At 53.5% G+C, this 27099-nt stretch overlaps 1 protein-coding gene and 1 long non-coding RNA gene across 2 annotated transcripts; one reads left to right on the forward strand and one right to left on the reverse strand.

Annotated features, from left to right (window-relative positions):
- Window positions 1–1134: 1134 nt before the first annotated feature.
- LOC106831040 (uncharacterized) lies at window positions 1135–7752 on the reverse strand. Its single transcript, XR_001398052.3, has 3 exons — window positions 7473–7752; window positions 3982–5221; window positions 1135–1750 (listed from the first exon to the last, which is right to left on the reverse strand). It is a non-coding gene; the product is annotated as an uncharacterized lncRNA (long non-coding RNA).
- Window positions 7753–12454: 4702 nt separating this feature from the next.
- On the forward strand, window positions 12455–19983 carry EVX1 (even-skipped homeobox 1). The gene is made up of 4 exons (XM_044765539.2): window positions 12455–12564; window positions 14994–15490; window positions 17102–17349; window positions 18015–19983. Exons 1-4 carry the CDS (start codon window positions 12503–12505, stop codon window positions 18555–18557), a joined length of 1350 nt encoding a protein of 449 aa, XP_044621474.1. The 5' UTR covers window positions 12455–12502; the 3' UTR covers window positions 18558–19983.
- Window positions 19984–27099: the final 7116 nt, after the last annotated feature.

Below are 27099 nucleotides of genomic sequence, written 5' to 3' on the forward strand. Positions count from 1 at the left end.
GCTACTACCAGGCTGCTGCTGGAGTCACAGAATATCATGGTGGGAGCACCCTGAGTATTAGCTTCCTCTGATGCTTGATGCCATGAATTGGCCAAGGTTATCCAGTGTGTGGCAGAGTTGAGACTGGTACTGAGGAGGGCCCAGAGGAGCCCTTGGATAAAGTGACTTATCCAAGGTCATCCAGCCAGGTGATGGGAGGGGCAGGACTAGAGCCAACTTTCTTGACCACTGGTCCATTCTCCTGGCTGCCCAGGGGCCTCAATAAAACACAGTCATTGGCCAAAGATGCTGCACGTGACCCTGACCTGTGCTCTTGGGCTTTTGACCTAGTCATTGGTCAGATCATCTGCCTCCATCTACACCTATAGAATGGAGAGAATCCTTAAGGGCTGGCATGTGTCTTACTTTCAGCTTCCTGGTGCTGGGTTCTTTGCTAAGAAACTTCATAGAACTGTAGGCAGCTGTTCCTCATCCTCATGAACAGTCTGAAAGTAGACCTGGCCAGTACTATAGAAATTATACTTGAACATGCTAATCTGATCCCGTAGGAAACTGGTGCATCTAACCATCAGGGGAATTGTCCCAGACCTTCAAACTTGCCTCCTATAGAGTAGATGGAGACCAGAAAAGTAACAGCCATGTCACATGGCCAGCCCTATCAGAATTCTGAGTTCCATTCCACATTTTCACTGGGGAGGTGGAAAGAATTGGCTAGACTAGCAGAGGGCCCACAGTGGTGGAGACTCCCTATCATAAAACCAGCACAGGGAAACGCGGTGGATGGAAAATGAGTTGTTAGCAATAATAACTGGTGTGGGCAAGGAGAAATACTTATGAAATGGCTTATTTTACTCAGGCGCATTTCCCACCCAAGACTAAAGCACGTAAAACAGGCCAGAGACCCTGATGTTTCTCCACCAAGGAAATAAAAATGTGAGGCATTTATGTTGAGTCAGCATATGGAATATCTATCTGTAACTGTGTTAGCTCTTCAGACATATCCCCTTAGCTCCCCAGCAGTAGGTGAACAGCTTACAAAAGCCACACTTTTTTGTGAGAGAGGCTCAATTTGGATCTGAAATCAAGAAAGCTTACCAATACCCACTGTATATGAAATTACCACCCCATTTTACTAAGGTCCAAGATGTTTAATAGCTCACTTAAAGTCTCACAGCAAATTGAGAACAGAAATAGGAATAGGAGAGTTGACTGTTTTTCTCAATCGGTCTGAGAAAGGCTTCTTCCTTTTCATTCTATCTCCAGAGAAACTTCTCATTTGCCCTCTTGATAATCTTGCTCCAATGTCTCACTTAGGTGATATCACTGGGCTGGTAAAATGGTTTTTTTTAAAAGTGGCATATTGTACGCCTAAAAATAACTATGTTGCTGTTTGTGCTCTAGCAACTTTTTCTTTGGTTCAGCTGCCTGCCTGGAAAAAGGTTTAGTGTAATCTGATGTTCTATGAAGATGTTGTATAATTCTCAGTGGAAAATCTCTCTCTCTCACGCACACACACACACCCCTTTATCACTACCCAGAAAAACTTTGGAAATTTACATTTTCTTATAGGTTTCTGTCTCTGTCTCTCTCTTTTTCATTTGGCAAACACTCCTTCATTTCTCATTCTCTTGTAGGCCTTTGGTCCTTATGGTGTGGTGCTCCATGATATCAGAGACCCAGGCTTCTTCCACCTTGTTGCTCTGCCATCTATAGGTCCAGGAGGTCCGTATACGAGCTCCAGGCAACAGGGCTGAGGAACAATAAAGAATACCATGCAAAAGGCTTGTACATTTCTGTCCTTTAAGGAAGGTTCCTGGAAACTGCCACATGACAATTCTGCTGACATTCTCTTGGGCCACAATTTAGTCCCAAGGCTACCCCTAGTTGCAAGGGAGGCAGAGGAATGTGGTCTTTAGACTTGAAAGCCATGTGCACAGCTGAAGATTGGAAATACTTTCATCATGAAAGAAGGGAGAGTTAGTTGTCTCTGTCACAGTAACTCTGTAACTAAGTGATTAGCACAGTGGAGGCCACAGAGTGGGACCTCAGTATATATTATTTAGATTGAGTTAAACCACAGTGTCTTTTGAGGATTCCTGGGATCTTCACCAGGAAGATTAATAACACCAGAATTTTCTGCTGGGCATAGGGACAAGAAGCTGGGAGTAGAAGCCAGTGAGGAGGAATCAAGTAGTTTTACTTTCCAAACTTGCTGTACCTTTAAGTTGGCTTTCTGGAGAAAGGAGAAATCTTTGTGATCTATTCCCTCCATGTCACAACATTCCACTGAGAACTGTGCCCAACATGGTGTCTTCCGTTCCATTTCTTATACTATCCACCTCCCACAGATACCAAAGAAATTCCCACACCACCAAAACTTGATATCTTCCCTCCAAATAGAAGAGACATTGACAGGAAGAGTCCACACTTGGCAATTTACAGTATTTGTGGCATTGCATCAGTGACGTTACCGTAAGGCACCGGGTGGGATGCTCCTCGCTTAACAATGTGAAGGAAGTGAGAGGTCTTGGAAGCCTACTCATCTGCTCTCTTCATTCCTTCAATCCTGTCTCCTTACCTGCACCCCAGTCCTCCTCTCACCCATTCCCATAACACTGGTAAAGTGTTGACGGGTCACTAAGGACTGAGCAGGTAAGGGCTTAAAATGAGGCTCGTCCCAGAGGGCATACTCCTTAATAAGCAGAAGAAAACCTTTATGAGTCCAAAGATTAAAGGTGACAATAACAGGGAATAGGGTTCTAGTTGGGCCAATAACTACGTGGAGAAGGCAAGGCAGCTGTTATTCAACCCTGTTCAACAGGGGAGTAAACAGAAGCTCCTGACGGCTGAGCAACCTGTCCAAGCCCACTCGTGGTGAAGCCAGCATTGAAACTCAGGTCCGTTTGGCTCTAAATATAAGTTGCTGCCCACTGGTATATTGCTCCTGGCATGAGGTTCTTGCTTCACTCATCTTCCTTTCATTCCACAAACTCATAGAACTCCCTTAGGCTCACATTCAGGGAAGTAACACACCACAATAGTAATAATTAACATTTGTTGAGGCTTACTATATGCTAGATGCTCTCCAAAGTGCTTTACAAATACCAACTCATTTATCATCATATGGCCCCATTTTGCAGATGAGGGAACCGAGACTTAAAGAAACTTTGTAACTTGCCCAGCATCACACAGCTAGTATAGTGAATGGCAGAGCTGGAATTAGCCAAGTCTAACTTGAGTCTGTGCAGTTAACTAGTGTGCTAAATTGCCACTGCAGTTAACAGGGAAACAGCGGCACCCTATTATTACTTATGGACCATCTGCCTATGCCTTTAATCTACCATAAAGGGAAAATTCCATTATCACACTAGGCATGTCTTGATATTCTTCTCACTCTCCCAGATCCCAGTGAATGGAGTTACCGAAAGGACACAGGATCCTGGATGCCATCTATGACGGCCCTGCAAAGGTGCCCACCAGATGGTTCTTTATTTCAGCTATGCATTGACCATCTCCACATTTGTTGAACTCCAGCAAATGCGTGAATGTAGTTATTTATTTCTGGGAAATGTTAGCCACTATGTAGGGAGAGGAGCACAAACATATTATTGGTTCCCTGGGCCCCTTTCCCACTTCACTTCCCAGTCACTGCTAGTGCTCACTCACCAGGAGTATAATGTTGAGAAAGGAGAAGCACAGACACAGTAGGGTGAAGTAGGGGCAGAGCCAAGGTGGGACAGGAGGGAATGTGCATTTATTGAGTACCCACTGTAGGCCAGACACTGTGCTAGGCCCTTTCCCTTTAGCATCTCATTAAATCTCCAGAAGAGCTCTGAGAGGCAGACCTTGAACTGTCCCCCTCACAGCTGTATCTTAGACCTGACATCCTGCAGCTTAGGTCTGCTCACCATCACCGGCTCTCAAGTGCCAGGGCTGGGGTTCAAGCTCAGGTCTGTCTGGCTTCTAAGTGCACACTCTTACCTTATCACCAACTGTCTTTGAAGTGCCAGAAATCTTGGCTGGGCAAGTTTGAGAGCACTCCTCCACCATTGATTCTGTTCTCATAGCAGTTACAGATCTTCTCTCTCTCCGAAGATCCTTGGGATCTGTCTGCCTCCCTCCTGGGCTTAAAATCCAGGCCTCACTGCACTCAGACCAGCTCCTTGCTGCTCCTCTCCTTCTGGTTCAGATGCTCTCAGAATCTACACCCACAGGGAAAGTGGATTCGTGGCTATTGGAAGTCAAAGTTAATATTTACAAGCCTGAGTCTTCACCTGGCTCTCCCACTTACTACCTGTGTGACCTCAGGCCAGTTGTCTAACCTCTTCAGGCCTGTTTTCTCATCTGTAAAATGGGGAGACCCATCTTTCCTTCTGAGGATGGCCGTGAGGCTTAGCTGAGAGCTCAATATCATGCTCCCAGCTTAGAGCCTGAGCACATGGGCTTTTTCTTTTTCCATTGCCAGTATTGGGAAAAGATGAGGGTCGTGATGGAGGGAAGTTTCTAATAAAGGAAAATGGTTCAATTTTTGGAGGGAACCTGGCTGTTCAGTTGCAGATGGGCCATACTGTTGCCACTTGTGAAAGTGCAACCCCCTCCTCAGGGCCTAAGACCAGGGCAGAGTTACATCTGGATCTGGGTTCTTTTGGCCCTTTCCATGCCTATTTTTAAAACAGTGACCTTTCTTTTTTTTCCTAATTCTTTCCAAGAACTGTAAGGCTGACTCTAGAATAATTAGGAAAACATTCCAAAGTTGACATATTGCCAATAATGGAAGTTATGAAACAACTTTAAGTCTATTATAATAAAAACTTGCATTAAACAGCACATTATGTTATGTATACTTGTAAATTGTCGGTAATTTTTTTCACAACTGTCTGCCTTTCCTTTGTGCGTGTCAGTACTGCCAGGCTTTAAGGATGGGGCGGGGGACTAAGAATAACTCATTCATTCTGTAGAATTCTCTACAACATTCATAGTCTTGCTTGCGAAGAGTCTGAGACTTTGGTCCATAATGTGGCTCTGCAACCTTGGTCAAGTCCTCTGAACTCTCCAGATCTTGGCTTCCTCACCTGGAAACTGGACAGAACAACTCTGGCCTCTTCTACTTCATTAGAGACCTGGGGAGGAGCAAACAAAATGCTGGACAGAGAAGGCCTTTAGAGCAGCCCGAACTAATTGAGAGATATCAGGATTAATCTGATGACCCATGAAGGCACATCTGGAATGAGAATGAAAGAAAAAATAAGAAATAAAGAAGTCAAAAGGAGTAACAGTGTTCTTTGCTTTGCCATTCGTTAGCTGAGTGATTGGGGGAGGCACTTAACCTCTCTGGGCCTCAGTTTCCTCATCAGTAAAATGCTGATTATATTAATAGCTGCTGTTCCTATTACACAGAATTATTATATCAAATGGGACAGTGGGTGTGAAAATGTTACCCGAATAAGAAAAGACCAACCAACTGTTAATTATTAATACTAGTACTAAAGGCCTGGTGAGGCTGCAGTATTCTTCCAGGGCTTCAATGAGTTTAGCCACCTTTGGAAATGAAATCAGTCTTTTGAGCTCACAGGGCATGACCTGTTAGCTTCCACAGGCAGGGATTGAATCCACTGAGTAGGAGCCTGGCTTCTGGCATCACACTGCTGGGATTCAAATCTCACCTCTGCCACTAAAGGGCTGTGTGGTCTTGAGTAAGCATGTAACGCCTCTTTGATTGCTTTCTCCATCTTATCTCATGGAGTTGTGAGGATTAAGTGAAATACTACATGCAAAGCATTTAGAATAGTTAGTACCTTGTACACAAAAGATATTTTTAGGTATCTTTATTCTTCATTAGCTGTAAATTTAACTTACTAAGTAGCATCCCAGAGTATGTTTGATACTAGAAAAATCTGATGAATGAAAAAACATCTATGTCTATAGTTGCGTGGCTCAGGTCTTTTTGACTCTTACTTACCAGCCACAGCAGATGCCTAAGTCACCATCTTGAGATATTGGAGAAGAAAAATACTGGTATATCTCAAGCCTAAGAGGCTGCAGGCAGGAGGTGCTGGTAGAACCCCGCTGGCTCCCAGCCCATAGTCCTTGGGGAGGCCTATAGAAAGCCTATTTCTATGCCTCACTTTTCCTTGTCCCCAGTTACTCTCAAGGCCCTCTGTCCATTCTGTCTCTTCTCTAGCAGGATGGGGTACCCAGATATGGTACCCAGATACGGAAGATCTGACTCTGATTCCCTTTTCAGAGAGAAATCTCTGGGTAGGGCAAGTTTTCCACTCTGCTCCAGCTGCTGCAGTCCCAGAGCAGTTTCTAATCTGCTGTCGGGTGAGGCACATCCTTATGCAGTGGACGAATGAGTGAGGAGCTAAATTCGATGACATCACTAGGTGAAAAGTCAGTGTCCAAAGAGATACATGGAGGCAATAAAGTGGACAGAACAGGGGTGAATAAACATGGCTAACAGAGGCATAAAGCTCTGCGCCAGAGGTTTTTTTTTTTTTTAAAAAAAAGGTACTAAAAAAGCCATTCCAGGCATAGTGGAGTATCATGAGAACTTAGAAACCAGGGGGATGGAATCCATACCGTCGCAGTTGTTAAACCGGAGTGTGCATCAAAATTGCTTGGAGGGTTGTCAAAACACAGATTGCTGGGGCCCTCTCCAGAGTGTCTAATTCAATAAGCCTGGAGTGGGGCCCGAGAATGTACATTTCTAGCAGGTTCCTAGTGATGCAGGGACCACACTTCAAGAAACACTGTCACAGGGAATCTGAGAAGAGCTGCTGTGAGGCTATGTGGGTTATAAATGGCCATCAGAACTGACTCAAGAACGCATCGCTCTAAGACTGCAGAGACAGGAGCTCCTCAATCCCTGGGCTTCCTGCACCACAATAAATAGGGTCGATGCGTGTGTGGAGGGCATGATTGATCATACTGGTTGGCCAGGGGAACCCAAAAGGCACTCCTACCCATGCGACTCTCCTTATGCAAGCATCAGCAGCTGGTGGTGGGGTTCTGCACCCCCTCTCAAGGGAGAGGGCAGGGTAACGTCTCAGAAGAGCTACTCGCTGGCTCCAGCCCTCACCTGCGCGCGATTAATTGCCCGTCTCTAGAAGACGAGGCTGAAGGGCCCCAACCCGAACCCATCCCTTCTGGGGTCCAGCTCAGAGGGCAGGTGCTTAGGGCGCAGTGAGCCTCCCTTTGGAGCGAAAGTCGGCTGCCCTGCCGGGATGGGGTGTTTGGCCTGCGGCCCCCAGGCAGAGTTGCGGAGCCACCGAAGATGCTGGGACGCGCCGCGACTTCCGCCTCTGGCGGTCGGCAGTTGGGGGCGCACCAAGACAGCAGTTCGGGAGCTGCGCTTTGTCACCAAGGCGGCAAGGGGCGGGAGGGGAGGAGGGGGAAAGGGCCGCGGGGACCGGACCGGGCGGTCAACCGGCTCCTAGCCCGGAAAGGGACGTTCAGGGAAAGGGCCGCACCTGGCACTCCCAGTGGAGGAGCGGAAGGACAGATTCCAGGTCCGGGCCCAGCCGGTGCGAGCACTCCAGTCCTGGGCCGGTGACACTCTGTCCTCTGGGCCGACATTCCTTCTGCTCTCCCTCCACGACAATGAGCCCTTGATAGCCGGTACCCTCACCCTCCGAAACACTGCGGCAGGCGCCTGCGCACCCGTACTCACTCCCGGCCAGCCGGGAACGCACAGTCCTTCCACGTCGCGGCGCCCTCCGGGCCTTCCTGCTCTTAGCTACCCTTCTCGTTATGCCCCGCTCCTCTGAGACTTACGGTAACAGCGGGAGCGGGCTCCTGCCGGTCGCTCACCCGCTGCCAGGGCCGCAGCTGCATCCGCCCCACCAACCTGAGAAGGGTGGCCTCTGTCCCAATTTTTCAATCATACCCAAGGCGCTGCAGTTGTCTGCGGTTTTAGGGAACACAGTCCTTTGCCCTGGGGGCGTAGCGCTAAAGTCAGAGAGAGAATCTGACTTTCGGAGCCAGACCACTTAGGTTAAAATCCCAGCTCGTCCGCTTCCCTGCTGTGTGACCCTGGGCAAGTTCTTCAGCCTCTCTGAGAGTCAGTTTTCCCGCTGCGTAACGGGAAAAACTACCCCATCGGGGTTCCGGGAAGCTCAATAGGAGGAAGGGACTAGTCTGGGTCAGGACTATAAAAATCAGTCCCCAGAACTCCTCACACAAAAGTTTTTCCATTTCGCGGGCGGGAGAGGCTTAGCTCGCCCAACCGGTTGGACTTCCTCGTCTGGGGGCGGTTCTCCTACCCAGCACCCGGGAGACACTCCCCGGGTCGCCGTCCGGCGCCACGGCGTCTCCGGGCCCGGAGAGGCCGAGCGGGAAGAGAGGAAGGGGCTGCGGCCTCCTCCTTGGCCCGAGGACCAGGAGAGGGACATCGGTCACTGAGCATACAGAAACTGACTCATAGAGAGAGACCCGGGAGGGATCATTTAGGGCCATTTAGGTCTAGTTAAGTGTAGATGGGGGATCCCACCGGGTAACGACTCCACTCAGGGGGGTCCTAATCCCCCGGTTGGACCACCCTAACGGCGCGGCAGTGGCGGGTTCCCTCTTCCAGCGCCAGGGTGCGAAGGGGGGGGGGGGGGCGGGGGGGGGTGGCTCCACTGGGGAGGGAGCAGGGCTGTCAGGCTCCTCTGGCCTTTGGACAGCCCAGCGCTTGGAAAAGGTTTGTGCCCAGAGAAAATCTATTAAAAACAAACTCGAAAACCTACTCACCCCGCTGCCCCTCCCCACGGGGGAAGGAAACCGTGGTATATGGGACTCCATGATAACCAGGGGCCAATTCCTCGCCCTCCAGATCCCCCTTACCACATGAGAAGGTCAGCCCAAACCAAGTCCTGCTTTTTACAAAAGAAGCCCCAGCTTGGACATCATCTTCTCTCCAGATGCATCTCCAGGGCCTAGGTTTTGAATGGAGGCATGTGCAGAGTCTGGAGGAAATGCTCAGGTCAGGATGCAATGTGGGGAGGCCAGACCCTCAGATTCTGACCCATGGGCCAATCAATCCTGGACGACAGTTTGAGGGAGGCAGCCACAGCACAAGGGAAAACACCCTGATAAAACCATGCCTGCTATCAAAGGGATCAGGCAATTGTGCCTAGGATTTGGTGGCTCTAGGAGGGATGTAAGGGGTAGGGGAATCTCAGAAACTGAAGGCTAACTTTGGTGCCTCTGTGCGTTTTTCTGGGGAGATGTTCACTGGATATGTGAAAAGGCCATGACTCCCAAGAGGTTAAAACTGGCTGGGCAACCCTGGTGAGTTTTGCCCCTTTCCAGATGGGTGCTCAGGACCTCAGTGGATTGTGATGGTCAAAGAGAGATGACTTTGCCTCTTTGGGTTTCCAGAATCAGCCGCTGCAGTGACATTCCTGCTATTTTGGAACTCAGGCCCTGAAGGCTCTTCCCACCTGCTCCAACCTCCCTCCAGGCCCCTGCGCAATCCCCGCCAGCTTCTGATCCTGGCCTTAAAGCGGGGCAAAGCCTGGAGGCCTTCTCCGGGACAAGTCTCCAAATGGTTTTGGGCCATTTTTTTCTTTACTCTCCTTCATGTCCAAAGTGAGTAGGGAGAGGTTAGTTGCTCGCACCCCCTCTCCCCTTCTCCTAACCCCTGTGGATTCCTCTGGGACTGAGGAGGAGGAGAAAAGGCCTTGGCAAAAACCACATGTCGAGTTTTTAGAAAGGCTCAGAATGCAACGCCTGGCACTTTCTAATAGCTCCAGTTGTTGTGAGTGGACTTGAACCTAGAGGGATGGGGGTTGAGTCCTGACTCCATCATTTATACATGATCCTCCTCTCTGTGCTTCAGATAAATCAGCTACAAAATAGGGATGATTGGTAATATCTTCCTCAGGCCTGTTGTGAGGATGGAACGAGCTAATGCAGGTGAAATGCTTAGAACAGTGACTGCTCTTATCATGTGGGGTTCCCAGAATTCCAGAGGGTATTCCTCTGCTTTCCTGGGAAATCATGGGAGAGCATAGGCAGGGTGAGGACAGTCCAGGTGTGTGCTCTCTGGGCCTTCTGCCTCTGAGGGCAGACAGGCACCCTCTTCGAGAGGTGCCTGGACCCACCTAGTTCCCAGAAAGGGCCAGGGGTTTGTAGAGGATTGCCTTATGGAGAGTTAAGGCATTGCTGGGTGTTGAGGCATCTCTTCAGGGGGAGGGACAGGGCCTTGGGAGGAGCACTGCTCCAGGATCTGACACTCTGCCAGGCCATTTGAGTCAAGACCACTGGTCACCCTATCACTGTAGGAGAAAAGGCACTGTGGCTTGTTGAGGCCTTTTAAAGGAGTGTTCTGTGGTTAAATAAGAAATGAGCATCGAGGCACTTTGTAATGGAAGCAAATTTCGGGAGTAATGGCAAAGGAAAAACCCATACCACCTCTGCTAGGGTCGGGGAGGGGGCTGTCTGGACCTTTGGGTTCTCCAGTGTTGGGGGATTGCTGGTTGACCTGAACATGGGCCCTTCCAGTTGGTGGCTTGAGGCAGGGGCAAGCCTTGAGCTTAGGGAGGTCCTCGGGGCTCCAGTCCTGTCCTACATCCTCCAGCTCTGGGGTGGGCAGGAGGTGGGTGTAGGGATATGGGCTACCGAGGCGGTAGTTGGTGGTTGAGGGTGGGGAAGCCACTGGGCTCAGGGCTCAGCCTCTAGGAGCACACTGCACAGGTGTAGTGGCAAGAGCGGACACAGGGCTGGCTTCGTCCGAGGACCTGAGGAGCAGGAGGTGGCAGAGTCCAGAAAGCAGTCAGTTTCCTGTCCCAGGCGCCTGGCCCTTTGCTCAGAGAGAAGAGGGCACTTGTCCAAACCAGAGTTCCAGAAGCCGCAGGTTCTGCCTGCCTGAAGGAGAAACTGTTTCTGTGGTGCCTGCAGCTGGCCTGCACCACCACCGACTCCCCCTGATGGGTGGGTGAGAAGGTAGGGGAAGTGGTCCCGGAGTGATAGCCCGGCCTCCGGGAAGCCCGACCTCTGGGCGTCTGAGATCCAGCGGACCTTTCTCCCGGAGGGGTGCACCCTGCGGTGCCTCTCAGCTCTGGGTTCCCAGACGGGCGTCGGCAGACGCCACCGACGAGAGGGAGACCGACCGCCAGAAGTCCCCTCACCCACCACGATCCCGCCGCGGAGATCCAGCCTCGCGGAAACTTCGACGGCCCCGGCCCTCGCCACAGCTTGGAAGATGACCGACTGAGAGCCCAAGATCAATATCCACGACAGCCGGGCGATGCTTATTGTTTAAACAGAAGCTCCCTTTGTTCTTACGTTTTACCAAAATGAGAAGCAAGAACAATTTTTTCCTGATCAAAATTTTGCTGGCACACAAGCGGCCAAATCATCTCACGAAACCCCGTGCCCCTGTCTCAGATGTCCTCGCCCTTTCCTCTCTGCCAGGATGCGTGCTTGCGGCTGGGAGGCCCCGCATCTGGCTGGAGAAGGTACTCAGGGTCCCAGACCTTCGTACCACAGCGGGATCTGCTGGCCACTGAGGCGTTCCTCACCCCCTGCCGCCGCTCTCCGGAGCGGGGTTTTCTTGGCAAGGAAAGCGGCCCCAGTGGATCAGGGCGTCTGGTAGCCCAGGCCCCGTTTCCGATTCCGTTTAACACAACCGGAGCATCTTATCTCAGCGTGGCCTCCCCGGGGTTCCCATCCACCCCCCCGGCCCAGCCCAGCCTGGCGGAAGCAGAGCCGGGAGCTTTTGAAGTCCGGAGAATTTCAATTCAAGAGGAGCCGGCTGGACCTAAACGCGTCACCCCAGCGGGGGAGGGGACAGCAGGACCGCGGGGGGAGGAGGTCCTCCCCTCTGAGGGAGGTGAGAAGCAGTAGGGGCCTGGGCCGGACCCCACTTAGGCTGCTATCATCGCCTCTCCGCTTTTACGAGGTTGTCCAGGCCTTGTGGGAGCGAGCTTCGCTCCCTCTGCGAATTTACCTTCCTTCTCGAGCGGTGTCGGGGATAACCTACACGATACGGTAATAACCACGCTATTACAATACCCCACCCCATAAACAAACAAAAAAAGAAACAGTGTTCTTATCCAGTCCTCTTCTGTTTTCTTCTTCCTTTTGTTAAAAATCTGACCTCTTTCCCTCTGATGTTAACGAAAGGATGCTTTTGGAAGAAGTGACATTCGTTTAAAAAACACTTTTTTTCCTCCTGCGCCAGGGGGTGTCGTAGACTCCTAAAGACCTGGGAAATTGAGGCTGCTTTGAAAGGGCTGAGGGGCCGGGAGAGGGGTAGGGTGGGAGTCGGGCTGAGCGGGGGCGTCCCTGAAGCTTCAGATCTGTAGCCCAGAGGAGGCAGCCCCTCTCCCGGAGAGGCCGAGCCCCGGCTTTAGCCTCCTTCCGCCCCGGGAGGCAAGGGGAAGCCCCACTCGGTTGGGCCGAACCCAGGAAGGAGACGTAACTGGCAAGTCTTGATTTCTCAATCCTACTCCGCTTTCATCTCGTAGGGAAAACCCAGAGGACAAGAGGATCAAACGCAGAGCACTCTCATTGAATGCAAAGCTGGGGGCGGGGCGGAGGAGCCTGGACTCCCTCTGTGGACCCGGCCCCACGGAGGTGAGCGCAGCGGGGCGGCTGTGAGAAGGTGGCAGGGTTGGGGGGGGGGGGAGGAGAAGGTGGGCGAGACCCAGGCCCAGTGCGGGAAGGGCCCAACCGAGGGTGGGTGACCGTGGCAGCTCTAACGCAGACGCTGGGGGCTGGACTTTGACAGGAAGGAGAGAGAAGCCAGGTGCTCCCTCAAGTTCTGGCTGCTGGCTGGGAAGGGCAGGGCTGACAGGGTCCTAGAACAGCTCTGCACTGCAGCAAAAGGCTCTGGGATACCTTCAACCACTCCTCTCGCCTTTAAAATATTCCCCAGGGTTTTTGGGTTAACAGTACTCAGCAGATGGTGGTTCTGAGCATCCCAGGAAGTGGAGACGATTATGTGGACATTACCTTCAGGATCCTCCTGCCCTCCCCCCTCCCCCAGGAGAGGTTGATGAGCATCTTCTTATGAAATAGGGAGAGAAGTGGAAAGCAGGAGTCAGACGGGAACTTTCATCTCTCCCTGAACCCCTAGCTTTTTCTGCCACTCCATAAGCCCACGGATGGGAAGACTGAGGCAGAGGGAGAGGGCGAAGAGTAGAGAAAGAGAAAAAGGAGGAGGACAGAAAGGTAGGCGATAGAGAGAAGGCAGAAAATACAATGATAGAGGGACTTTTCTTTAGAAAAGTGGAAATTGAGGCTTTATCTTGGGACACGGAGAAGGAGGGTACAGGGGCAGCCCTTTGCACCTCGCTGCTTAGAGCTGGAAGCTCTGGGGAGGGGGCTGGCAATGAAAGGAGAGTTGCATGGGTGGCAAAGCAGAGGAACTCCTGGCTTCCTGCTCTCAGCAAAGAGGGGAGAGACCCAGCCAACCTGCCTGGCACCGACACACTTGTTCAGAGCTGGCAAGGGGTCAGTTCCCCATGGTTTCTATTCCACCTTCCCTGGAAGAAGACCCGAGAGGAAGCCTGCGGCTGCTCCCAAAGACTTCAAGCAATACAACACCCCCCCCCACCCTGTCATAGAGTTTCCCCTCTGTCCTCAAAGGTTTATGAGGGCCCCCAATCATTTGCTCTTTCAGGGCATTTTCAGTGACTTCTCTCTCTTCTACCCCCAGTGCCACCCACTTTTGGAGCAGGAGATGGAAGCCCTTGGGCTGGCCCTGTGGGAGAACCCCGAGTCAAACCACTGTTAACCCCATTGCCACGTGCCGATAGGGCACCTTCCACCCCTGCTCCAAGTTCCCGGGCGAGAAGAGCGCCTTCTCCCAGCTCGGAGCACCGGCGCTGCCGCTGTAGGGGTCGCTTTTGTTTGCGCCTCTTCACTCGCATAACCTGTTTCCGGGGGAATTCGTTAACTCTCAACGAATACCTTAAAATACCAGCAAGAAAAGAAAAAAGACCACTCTCAGAACCTCTCCCCACCCTACATACCTGAAGTGCAGGCGAGGCCCGAGCAAATGGGAAAGCGATTTCTTCTATGAATAGCCACCTGGAGGTCAAACCGGGCTGTGGAAAGCTAAGGCCACCTACATGGGGAGTAGGGAATAAAAACAAATCAGAGAACATTTTGAGTCTGCAGCCAAGGCGGGTCTTTAAAGAAAAAATATTAAGGCATTTATCTTTTTCCCTTAGGGAAGAAAAATAGCAAAGTTTTCTTTTGGTTCCCAGGAGAAAGGAGACAGCTGGGGGTAGGGGGTGGGAGGAGGAAGAGAGAGGAAAAGATACCCCAGGCTCAAGCTCTCCAGACAACTTTGGGGGGAGGGAGTATGTTTTTCCGTAGCTTGTAAAAAGACTTTGGAGCCCCTACGAGGTTAGCTCACCAGGGACAGGCAGTCGTAATAAAGACAAGAGAAGCCAGGCTTGCGAGTCGGCCTTCACACTTCTAAAATGCAGTTATGGATTCTCTCATCAGTGTTAGATCAAGGTACCAAGTTAAGAAAACAAAAGTCAAAACAATAAAAAAAAATCAAAAGCGTATTCAATTACCGAGTCCCGCAGCCCCTGCGGAACTCGCCTTGCGCGTTAAGCTCTCTTTTCTTTCTGCGAAATTCCATTTGCATCCCCTCTGCCTGGATGTCTCCCTCTCTCAGTGTGTGTGTGTCTCTCTGTTTTCACACTCTCCTCCCCATTCGAGCGAGGCCCACACCTGGCGCATCACTGCCGAGCCATTAGCTGCGGGTCTCCTTTCATCTTCGCTGTGGCAGACGTTTCTATTTATCCACTTGCGCTCGCCGAGTGGCGTCAGCAGCGGTACTGTAATGACGATTGCAGCAGGAGAATGACAGCTTAGAAAGAAGAGGGCAATGGGGCTTCCTCCCAGAGGCGGTGCGGCGCAGAGGAGCGCTCGCCTCACAAGGTGACCCCAGCTCCCCACCGCCACCAACGCCGTCACCGTCGACATCGTGCTCCGGCCTCTTCGCGCCCGCCCAGTCGCCTGGTCTCTCTTTCTCCCTCCCGCAGGCAGGATCTGTCGGACCGCCAGGGACCCAAGAAACCGGGGGCTAGGAGCTCATTTGGGGCTTCCGCCTCCCCCCCGGAGAGCCCCGGGATGGAGAGCAGAAAGGACATGGTTATGTTTCTGGATGGGGGTCAGCTTGGCACTCTGGTTGGCAAGAGGGTCTCCAATTTGTCCGAAGCCGAGCCGCCCGAGAAGATGGTGCCCCATGGCTGTTTGAGCCCGCGGGCAGGTCCTCCGGCCGCCCGGGAGCGCGGCGGGGGAGGCCCGGAGGAGGAGCCGGTCGATGGACTATCAGGCAGCGCTGCGGGAGCGGGTGCCGAGCCGCGGGCAGCTGGGGCCGCCGTGCTCGGGCCCGGACCTCCGGCCCCCTCTGCCGATAATCTCTCGGGCCAGGGGCAACCCAGCAGCTCGGACACTGAATCGGATTTCTATGAAGAAATCGAGGTGAGCTGCACCCCGGACTGCGCCACGGGGAACGCCGAGTACCAGCACAGCAAAGGTAGCCGCCGCTCCCCTCCTCTCCCGGGGCCTCCCACCGCGCCCACCTTTCACTTCACCTCTGGAGGGGAGGAAGACACTCCTTGCCCCCAGGGCAGGGTGGCTGGGGGGACCCACATGAGCAACTATCCCTGCTATCTGTACCCTCGTGAGGGTCTCCTTCTGTGCTCTGGCCTTGGCGGGACTGAGGGTGACAGCTGTGCTTTGCGGGGAGGAGGGAGACGCAAGCTCTGGGCTTGAGGTAGATTTAAAGTGCACCCCAACCCTCCGGAGTTTTGTGGTACTGCTTCAACTGCTCCAGGAAGACACCTTCCCCCGGCGTGGGCTAGATCAAACGCGGGTCCGGGCAGTTAGTGGCTGGCGGGGCGCAAGGCGCTTCCAGGCGCGGAAGCCCGGAGTCCATAAAGGACCGTAAAACTGCGGTGGACTCGGCCGCCGGGGTGCTGTGGCCCTCCGACCAGTTTGCACGTCGGTCAGAGGTCCAAATTACCTTGTCACTTCCCGGGCTCGGTGGCGCCAGGTCGGAAATGGTCCCAATGATCTAATTGCCTTTGGTCTCCGGTTGCATTTGAAAAGGCAGAGCTCTGGCCCTCCCCCCTTCCCCTTTCCTTCCCAGTCCCACTTCTCCACCCAAAGGAAAAGGAGCTGCAGGGGGCCGAGCCCCAACCTTCCCTGGGTTAGGCCGGGGTGGGGGGTGGGGGGGGGGAAGAGGGAGGGTTGTCATACTGCTTTAACTGGAGAACCCCTCCCTGACCAGGGGCTGGTATGGGGGGGGGGGCAGTGAATGGCCAGGAAGGGAGTCTCCCTGAGAGGGGTGGAATTCTAGGAGGGAGAGCCCACCATCAGACACTCCTCCACACAGCTGTGAGGTCCGTTTCACCCACCTGGTATGGAAGAAAAACCACCCCGTGACCTTGGCAGCCAACACCTTGTTGAGCACCCACATCCACCCATTACCATCTTATCTACTCAAGCCAGACCCCTAACCATAGCATGCCCTCAGAATAACCCACACTCCACTCAAATATACTATGGTCATAGGGTACTCATACCTACACTCCTATGCCATTCCTGCAACACATGCAACCTAGTATACATTTCCACACCTGCCCTGGCAGCCTGGCACACAAAAAAGCAAGGAAACTCAGTTCATGCCCAGCATTCTACATTGCACTAAGACCAAGAGTTCACAACACTCCAGTAGGAAGGCGCATCCCAACTCACTCGCCTGTCAGATATGCACAGTCTTGCCTGCTCCTGCCAATGGTGGAGAGAAAGCTCAGAGGGGCTGTATCTCGCCTGTGACCCAGGGCAGGTGGCTAGGGTGGCTGAGGCTTCTGTCCCCAGCAGGCCTTAGGCAGGCCTCCCAAACAACAGCCTGGCCAGGCCTAATAGCTGCTATGTCCTCACCAGAATGGTGAGCCCGTATCATCTCTTTGTGGGTTCTGAAGTCTGGGTGCCCCAGCAGAGGTAAAGACTGAGCCTACTGGGGGAGGGAGGTGCCATTCTACCCCTCTTCCACACACACACCCTGGGTCTACAGCCCCACATGAGCAGCGTTTGTGTCTGTTGTGTGTTCTGTGTGTGTGTCTTCTCTGGGCTCCCTGCACAGGGCCTGGCTCGGAGGCACTGGCTAGCAGTCCCAACGGTGGCAGCGAGGCCCCCAAGAGCAATGGCGGCGGCGGCTCGCAGGGCACCTTGGCCTGCAGCGCCAGTGACCAGATGCGACGTTACCGTACTGCCTTCACCCGGGAGCAGATTGCACGGCTGGAGAAGGAATTCTACAGGGAGAACTACGTCTCCAGGCCTCGGAGATGCGAGCTGGCGGCTGCCCTAAACCTGCCAGAAACCACCATCAAGGTATGAGCTCCCACAGGGACAGGCCCTGTGCCTACTCAGCAGGAAGTAAAGACCAACTGCCCACTCCCTAAATCTCCAGCCAGGAATGGGGCCTGGGGTCTCCTTGTCCACAAGGCAGCTAGGCTGAAGGTGTCCAGGCCTGGTGCAGGTGCCAGGTGCATGCAGATTTACCTTCCGCACAGTTCCTAGCTGGGCACTGCTGCCATGTGGTTGACTCTGTCCCTTTCCTAGCCAAATAAACAGCACAGATGGGGTCCTTGTGCCGGTGACAAGGAAGTGCGGGGGGGGGGGGGGGGGAGAGCGGCTGGAATGGGAGGTGTTTCTCGGGAAAACGATGCCTGCTGCCTCAGACCAGTGGAGTGCCTAGTCCCTCCACTACTTGCACGCTCACAGCCGGTTCTGGCACTCCAGGGGGTCCTGGCCGAGTAGGCAGAGGGGAGGAGGGACAGAGATTGGAGCCGCTCCCTGAACCTCTCCTGGAGGGATGCTAGCTCCAGGAGGTGGTTGTGGGAACTGCTCCCACGCCGAGGTTCTCTGCCTTGGCTCTTCGCTGCCCTGGGGGCATCGGAGGCACCCAGCATCGTCTCCTGCAGCTGGGTAGGACTTCTGGCCTCTGCTCACAGGCCGAGCGCAGCGGCCAAACCTGCTCCTCTGCTCCCCGGCAGGTGTGGTTCCAGAACCGGCGCATGAAGGACAAGCGGCAGCGGCTGGCCATGACGTGGCCGCACCCGGCCGACCCCGCCTTCTACACGTACATGATGAGCCACGCGGCGGCCGCCGGCGGCCTGCCCTACCCCTTCCCGTCGCACCTGCCCCTGCCATATTACTCGCCCGTGGGCCTGGGCGCCGCGTCCGCCGCCTCGGCCGCCGCCTCGCCCTTCAGCGGCCCGCTGCGCCCGCTCGATACCTTCCGCGTGCTCTCGCAGCCCTACCCGCGGCCCGAACTGCTGTGCGCCTTCCGCCACCCGCCACTCTACCCGGGCCCAGCGCACGGACTGGGCGCCTCGGCCGGCGGGCCCTGCTCCTGCCTCGCCTGCCACAGCGGCCCCGCCAACGGGCTGGCGCCCCGCGCCGCCGCCGCCGCCTCGGACTTCACCTGTGCCTCCACCTCCCGCTCGGACTCCTTCCTCACCTTCGCGCCCTCCGTGCTCAGCAAGGCCTCCTCCGTCGCGCTGGACCAGCGGGAGGAGGTGCCCCTCACCAGATAAGGGGCCGCCAGCGGGCTGCCGGCTCCAGGACGCCCGTGGGGCCCCCCCCCCGGGGATTCAGCCAGCGCCCCTCTCCGCCCCCAGGGCACCGAGGGGAAAGAAGAGGGTCGCAAAGAACCAACGGGACTCGGCTTCGAGGATGGGACGCCCGGGAAGCGGCCCTGGCTGGCGCGTTTGGGGAGCAGGAGTGGGGATGGGGAGTCCGAGGCTGAGAGACCTTCCTCTGGGGCGGCCCCTCTTTGCCGTTCTTCACCGGACCCACTGCCCCTGAACGGGGTTGAGGCCATGGCTCCAAAGCTAAACAAACTTAGCAGCAACAGCAACCAATACCCAGTCCCTCAGCACCCCCACTCCCCCACCGCACACCCCTCCCTAACTTGGACCCCTCCCCTCTGCCAAGGCCAAGCCCTAGCCCTGGAAAGCGAAATTGCTGTGTCTTTGAACAAAGTGCTGTGTATGCAGAGGAGGTAGAGATTAATCTTTGCCAGCTTTTCCAAGGCATGGCACGGGCTTGTGGATGGCAACGTACCAGCCATCTAGGGGAGAGAGAGAGATGATTTACTACCAAGGAGAATCCTGCCCCTAACCTGGGGGCTCCCTCGCCTACCTGGAGCCTCAGTTACACAACATCTTCTGGTTCTGGCATCTACCGGCACCTGATCTCTCTCCTCTCTCCTAGCTTCTTGATATCTCTCCAGTCGCAACTCCACCCCCATCCCCCCTACCCCAGTCACCCCTACCAGCACGGCAACTTTTTGTTTAACATTGGCAGGGAGGTTGCAGACACCCCAGGGTCCCGGTCGGCTTCTACCAAGCCTCTTCTCCCTGGGCCCAACACACACCCTGATTAGCAAGTGATGTGTGTGAGGAGGGTTTGTGAATGTTGAATGTATAATAATGATCACCGTGCGGCCGGCTGTGGAGCCCAGAGCTGAGCTGTTAACAAGGCGCCCAGGGAAGAGCTTAGGGAGTGGGGACCTTATCTCCCTCACTAAGTATCTGGCAGCAAATTAGAGGCTATTTCCAGCCTTTGCTTGTTCACCTTCTCTTCACCAGGAGCTTTCTGGCCCTTCCCTTCACATTTGGCATTTTACATTCTTCTTCCTCTCATTTTCCTCCTAAGCTGCCACTGAGGCTTGATTTTCAGATACCAGTGGGAGCCTTCTGCCCTTTCTGGGGAACTTGTCTTTCTCCTTCACCGGGGTTTGTTTGGGAGCCACTCTCAAACTCTCACACCCACACTCATTCTTGCAGCCAGTTTTTGAGGGATGAGAGAACTTGTACCCCTCAATGCCAGCTTCACCCTGACTGCGAGGGAGAGGTTCTTCCTGTAGGAAGTGCATTTGGTTTTCCTTTGAAGTCCAAAGAATTTGCTGTTATAATTTGTTAACCATATTGCAATAAAGCTGGACTTGATTCTCACTTTACCCTTTATCATTGTTTTGGCAGCAGGCGATACATTGAATCGTTCTGAATTGCTAGTTCAGTCACCATAGGCCTGGGCAGGAAAGGAACCAAAAGATGGACCACGGACAGCTTCCTAAGCCTCCGGTGGGCATTGGCAGGCTCCAAATGGCTATTGCACAGAAGTGGAGAAGGCAGGCTCTGAGCTGCTCTGGGGTACATGTTTTGTTAATTCTGTGCATGCTGGGAGCCTTCTGTGGCTAAACTGACCCAGCAGAGTGCCGACCCACCTGGGAGCTCACCCCATGATGGTTCCTTCTCCAATTGCCCCAATCCTTTGAGGAAAGGGGATCCTGGACTGTAGTCTCTGTGGATCCTACCTCCACCCCAAGGCAAGGTGGAGAGAATGGGTAGGTGGGGGTGGAGCTTAAGCCCTGCAGAGAGCTGGGTTTGCTGGTCAAGATCTGTCTACATCTTAGGGTGTGGGGAGAGGAGGCTGAAGGACTCCTGGGTTGGGATGAGAGGGTCTGAATAATCCTTAAACTGGAAGTCATCATTAAGGATGGAATTCTGGGCTGGTCAGGGCAAGGGGACAGATAGTGCTCAGCAGCCACCTCACCTGAATCCTCTGTCCTCATATAAGAGGTACTGTGGCTGCCTCTGAAGTCCTGCTCAAGCAGAGGAGAGATGAGTGCCCTCAGCAGGCTGGGAACTCAGGGTTGCATGGACTCCAAGGGTCCTCTGCCGGTGTATCCTGGGCAGATGGGGAGTCCTCAGTTGGCCTCCATCCCTTCTTGGGTTCCAGAGCAAACCTGCCTGCACACGGTGACCCCTGCCCTCCCAAGCAAAGCCATGTGCTGGGGTTTCCAGCATCCTCCCCACTACTCCCTCACCACCCCCTGCCCAGCGCAGCTCCCACTGCAGCTGGGAAGCTCCTGGTGCCAAACCCCGGCAAATTTCCCCATTGCTTCCCATCGGGCCAAGATTGCTTGCGACAGGTAAATGGGCTGCGGGTTGCCGTAATGCCAGGCGTATTTTCAGTTAATAGGGAGGGAAAATGAGGTGTCTGCAGCGATATTGGAAAGTACAAGATCGATGATCCGGCCTCGTGTCCAATCAGCAGCCTTTAATTGACTGTATTTTCTGGGTAATTGAGCCTCTCTTCCTCCAAATTGAAGTGGAAGATATAACAATACATCTTGCCAGGAGGAATTACTCATTACTTCATAATGAAATTTCCCTTTTGCCAAGGTTTGCGGTTTGGCACTAGGCGCCACTTCTCTCATCCCCTCCTCCACCGCAGCACCTAAAAACAGGCTTTGCCTACCGGCACCTGGCAACCACATCTGGTCTGATACCTCCACTTTGGTGGTGGTGGTGGGGAGGGTGGGAGATGGCCATGAAGTGGGCACTGTCCCTCCACAGCCTCAGTCTCTTCATCTGTAAAATGAGAAGGCTGAACAAGGCAACAGGGCTGACATGGTATTACTGTTTTCGTTTTTCAATTTTCTGAGCGCCTCTTCTTAGCTTTGCCCCATCTCAGTCCCATTTTGCAGGTGGGAAAACGGAGGCTCCGGGTCTCACACAACTGTTAGTGGCCCTTGCAGCTATGAGCTCCAGGCTCGGGCTTCCCCTCCCTTGCCCTGGGCCTCCGTGGGGCCCAGAGTCTGTGGTCATCCCTCGAGAAGCTGACATCTCACTCCCGAAGCACATTTCCCCCCGGGCTCCTCAAACTATTCGAAACCCAGGGGAGCCTGGAGCGGACGCGAGCGCTCAGTGCCGGGCGCCCAGCCGGCCGGGCAAGACCAGCCGCCCGGCAGCCTGAGTGCGCGCCCAGCGCGGGCCGTCGCCTGCTTGTTAGCGAGTGATTGATTGCCTTATTAAAGCGTGTTCTTGTAAGTGTGACCAAACTGATTGCATTGCATATGTTTGGGATAATGCTCATTTTAAACAACAGGATAAAGAGGATGAGCTCGGCAGAGCCTCCGAAGACGAAATGATTCCAGCCAGCAGCTCCCTAACTCTGGCATTAAATTGTCCAGTTACATAGCAAATCGCTTGGTTCCTCCACCCTTGTCCCCATTTTTTTTTTTCTGGCCTGCAGTTTGATCCCATCTCCCAATGTAGTCTGCCCCACGAAAGGTTTCTCTCGTTGACTCTATTGGCTCTGCCTTTCCAGCAGCCAACCCTGCGCCCGCACACCCCAGCCATCGAGTCCCCCGCGCCCATCCCAGGCAGAGGGAGAAGTGATTCAGAGTGCACCCTCTCACTCTAGGCCTCCGAGGGGGACATGGGCCTAGCGGGTCACTGCCAACGGGAGCTTAGGTCCCCCGCCGCAAGTCGCGTGTCTCCCCGCCCTACCCTCAGCCCTTACGCGAAAGTTTAAAAGGTTCTTTTGTTCGCCAGTCTTCTCCCGCTCGGTTGCTTCCATTATTCCCCAGTCGAAGAAACACCCGCCGCCATATGTCGGCCGAAGAGCGTGGGTGTCACGGTGCACAGTTGTCGAGGATGGCCAGGCTGGATGGCATTCTCAAAGTGGGAAGAGCTTTTTTTTTTTTTTTTTTTCCCCATCTTAGCATCCTCTCCATGCACCGTCACTCCGGAGTGAGAGACGGAGGAGTAGGAATCAGTGAGTGGGGGCAGGGAAAGGAGGTTGGGGCAAAAAAAATGGGATTTCTTCTAATTACTTCACCCTCAAACAATCGTTGTGGCCAGGGTCTGTTTCTGTGCCTTTTCCCTGACAAAGAAATCCTCAGCCGGCCTCCACCCACTCCAGTCGACTTGCGCGGGAGTCAAACTGCTGGCAGATTGAACTTCCTAAGGGACACCTTTGGGATCCCCAAGAATTCTGATTTGTTCAAGATGATGATGGTCATCAGGACAAGTCAGAAACGATGCCACTCTTCGGGGTGTCATTTGTAAGTGCAATCGCACAGATTCGTTTGCAAGACCCAGCGAAAACACCTCTGGATAAGTGACGCGATCCAAACGGCAAATTTCTTCCATCATTCAGCTCCTCCCTGGCTCTGCGGGGGCAGGCACATCAGACTGTATTAGGGCGAAACTAAAGCCCAGCTCACCATTTGTGCCGGCTTGCGGGACTCCAAAATGTTGACCCTGGTGGGGGGGATGGGGGAAGCCTACACAAAACGCGTGCTGCCGCCTACAAAGCAAATAGAAACATAAAGTCGTTTCCAAAATCGCCTTCTCAGCAAATAAGTACGTGATATTTTGAGCAGGAGCAGGAGAGAAAGATTGCCACTTAAAAATAACATGAAGGCATTAAGTAATTATTTAAAACAAGGCTGTTTAGAAAAATATTTGTATTTATTGCAGCTGCTCAATTGGCCTCGTTAAAGTCGGCAAGCATTTAAATTGTGTTACAATCTCATTTAAATCCCGCTCGGTTCCAGCAGGCTGAAGAGCTTGAATAGACCAATCACTTCATAATGATGATGAATGAGAAATTAATTCAGATACAAGCAAGACAATTTAGGCCTTCATCTGTTTAAATAGCCTTCCAATATTATTCGCGATCTCGGGTCACAGATTGAATCAATTGTCCAATCTTGGGAAAGTCATATCCTTGCATCTTCATCGAGATTATTTATAGCGCAGTGAGGGCTGCTGAAAGGTATACGCTGTTAACAGGGACAATTACTTAAAGGCAAGCGTTTATAAAATGGAAAACAAATGCCGGGTTAGTAACAAATGGGATCAAACGCGGCCATTCCAATCTGGCTTCTCGAGGGAAGGGAGTGGGCGCGGTCCCGGCGGGATGAGGGGCGCTCCGGGCTCGGCCTCGGGCCTCCCCACGGCCCAGGTGAGGCCCGGTCTTCCAAGCGCGCCAGCCTGCGCCCAGGCTGCGGTGGCGAGGCGGGGCCACCTTCGCCCTCGCCCTCTTCGGGTGGGCGGGAAACTACTGCAAGGCCCTCCAGCCCCGGCCAGAGGTGAGGCTCCCGCCTCTCCGGCGCAGCGGCGGCCCGGTGTGGCCCGGGCCCGATGTGGGATTCCGAGGAACGGCGCCCGGCGGACGCGGACCCCGGGGCGTTCCACTTTGTGCTGGGGGCTCGGCCTCTTTGCGGAGGTCAGGAGGCCTTGCTGCGCGCACGGGGCGGGGGTGCTGACGGCTTCTGGACTCCGGAGGCTTAGCCTCCTCTTAAACCGGGCCTCCTACGCCAACGGCGGGGAAGGGCCCCCACTGCCACAGGGCCCCTAGCCCTTGCTGTCCCGGGGCCGGAAGCGTGCCTGGGGTCGTTTCACGTCCTTCCGAACCTTGGGAACCTGGGCCCATCCTCCGGCGGGCTTCTCCGGGGGTCCTCCGGCCTGTGAACAGCGTCCAGTTCTCCAAGGAAGAGCCGTTTCCTTCCCCCATCGAAGTGTCCCTCCCCGTAACCTGAAATACCCGCTCCCGGTGAGGCCAGTTCCCCTTCGTCGTTCCCCTCCAGCAGGCGTCCGGGTGCCTCGCTAGGGCCAATGCAGCCCAGGCGGCCATGACGACTTCGAGGCGACATGTGGCTCCCTAAAGTGTCTACTTGCCCTCCCTCAGCCCGGTTAGGCAAAGAACCCGAACAGAGTGCCCGGGGAGGTGGGTTTGTTTTTCCCGGAATCTGTACAGGCGCGCTTGGGCGTAACTATGCCTCGTCTACACCTGCTCTGTTTGTGCGCGGGTCCAGGGGAGAGGGAAGCTTTCTAGGCGGCGCTCTTTGGGGACATAAGTGAGTTGGGCTCGGGACAGAGAAGCAGGAAAGATCGTTTGATGTGCCAAGCCCGGAGCAAGAGAGTAGAGCGAGAGGCTCCCAGGAAACCCACAGCGGAGTCCACGCGGTACAGCGCACGAGCGACTCCCGTCCGCGTGGAGGTGTTCTTTTTTTTTTTTCTTTCCTCTGTATTTCTGTGTTTTTGAAACAAAAGCCCAACTAATGGATTCCTGGCACTCTGAGGACCCACTCCCGGGAGCGACTTTGATGTATTGCTGTCCAATTAGTGCCTTTAATTGGTGTCCTCGGGGACGGGCCGGCCGGGAGCTGGGACACAGCCTCCTCTCGCCTCTCCTGCACACTGGAAAGGTAAAATTTATAACGCACTGTACCAATCCCTTGGGAGAGCGAGCGAGGGAGGGAGGCAGGGAAGGCAGGGAGAGAAACAGCTCCGTCTTGCAGAGCCCGGACCCTCCAGCCGCGGGGGTCGTGGGTAAGGATCCCGATTACCCTATTTCTACTCAGTTTCCTGACTCCCTCTCGGGGCTGGCGGGAGGACTCGAGCGGCTGAGTCGCTGAAGATTACGAATTCGCTCGCAGAAAGGCCAAGGGAGCGCGCATTGTCTGTAGAAGCCCACCCCATGTGGTCTCTCATCTCGTTAATAATGGCTGTTTGTTAACAAGGATGCGGAGGTTAAATAATCCGGGTAGAAGATTAAACACGCCTCATCGAGGCACTGGGAGCCGAGTCGCACGGAGACCTGCGCCGAAGCCGCCCAGCTCGCTGGAGCCTGGAGGAAGGTGGGAATAACAGCCTGCGAGGAGTCTTGGGGTGGAGGAGGAGGGACGGTCTAGGCCGCCTTTACAGGGTGTTCCCGGATAAAGTCAGCGCAGGCTCAACGCCTTGACCGTGTTGAATAGAAAATCCATATGGGCGCCAGCCCCAATGAAGTGTGGATGTCAAACCCTGCCAGTAGTCTGCTGGAGATCAGAAACGGAGGCCCCCGTCTGAATCCAGGGTCCCTCTTTGAGGAGAGGTGGCTACCTGCTGCCTCCCAGGCCTTGCAAAGTCATACCTCTGGGAAGTAAGGGGCATTTGTGCCCACATGGGAACAACACTGGATTGAAAGACAAGATGAGGCTTCTAGCTTGGGCTGTGCCCCTAAATAGCTGTGTAATCTGTATTACATCATTTTCCTAGCTTCGTTTTCCTACTGTAAAGATAGACAGGAGATAGGGCTTGACATAGATGATGTACAATATTTCTTTTTCTGTCCTCCAGCTCTCACCAGAGTTGGGAAACTGGGCTTCTTATCAGATACTCTGTCTCCATGCAGCCTTGAAGCATTCAGTCAAAGAGCAATTTATTTAGCAAATATTTGAGGGCCTACTGTGTGCCAGTCACTGTGCAGTGTATATTTTTTAACTGTGAGAGCAGAATATCAATTTGTATAACCCTGTGTGTGTCATTCCCAAATATAATATTTTGTAAGGAAGACAAGGGAGAAGGAACTTGAGGGACAGAGTAGAATAAAATGTGTGTGAATGTGTAGGATAAACTGTAGAGTGAAGGGAAAAGGAATCAGTACAAGAAGAATAGAAGTTGTTGAGATGGCAAGGTAGTCCGTGAGGATAAATACTGCGGTAGCTCCTTGATAGAGAGTTTGTTTGGGGAGGCAGAAAGCAGGTCCTCTCACGGAGTCCTAGTGATTCGACAGTGAACAAAAGGTGAAGGATCCCCTAATTTGACTGGAGAGATCCATGATTTACGCATCTAATATTACCGAGATTCTATTTATCTATTGTTTCAACAGAGTTCCATTATTTAGTTAATACCCAAAACACATCACTCTTGAAATCCACCAAACAGGGACTGAGCTGCTAGGCTGGGACTCTTCAAGCTTCTGGCTGATGGGCATCTGGGCTCAAGGAAGGCACTGGGTGAGCACTCCATGGAGGTTTTTGTCAGGTCAGCAGTAACTGTGGCTCCTACACTTCTCTGCCTTCGGTTGGAAAAGCCAGAGACTAGATTTGTGGTGCTGGGCAGTAGTGTTGAATAGCTAACATTTATTGAGTGCTTGTCACATGTCATTCACTGTCCTATGCTTTCCATGTGTTATTTCATTTAATTCTCACAACAACCCCTTGACGCGAGTACTATTATAATTCTAATTTTACAGATGAGGAAATTGAAGCACAGAGAGTTAGTGACTTGCCTGTGTCACACAGCTAGGCAATCAGTCTGATTCCAGAGCTCACACTTATAATAACTTCACTGAAGTGGCCTCTGTGGTATAGTCTGGCAGCTAAGGGCAGACTGAGAGTGTATTTATCCAGAAGTTGCTAACATCTGAAGTGGGTTTTAGATAAGGGCAGGTAGTGTAGGAAGCAGAATGGGCTGTTTCTAAAGATGCAATTCCACACTGCCTTCCAAAAAT

This window comes from Equus asinus, chromosome 1, assembly GCF_041296235.1.
Source record: "Equus asinus isolate D_3611 breed Donkey chromosome 1, EquAss-T2T_v2, whole genome shotgun sequence".
In the NCBI taxonomy this organism is placed as follows: domain Eukaryota; kingdom Metazoa; phylum Chordata; class Mammalia; order Perissodactyla; family Equidae; genus Equus; species Equus asinus.

What these genes read in the sequence shown, in the direction of transcription:
- EVX1 (XM_044765539.2), top strand. Translation starts at nt 12,503, where the DNA reads ATGCAAAGCTGGGGGCGGGGCGGAGGAGCCTGGACTCCCTCTGTGGAC. An exon ending in GTGGACCCGGCCCCACGGAG is followed by an intron (nt 12,565 to 14,993) that starts GTGAGCGCAGCG and finishes TCCCTCCCGCAG; the next exon opens with GCAGGATCTGTCGGACCGCC. An exon ending in CGAGTACCAGCACAGCAAAG is followed by an intron (nt 15,491 to 17,101) that starts GTAGCCGCCGCT and finishes CTCCCTGCACAG; the next exon opens with GGCCTGGCTCGGAGGCACTG.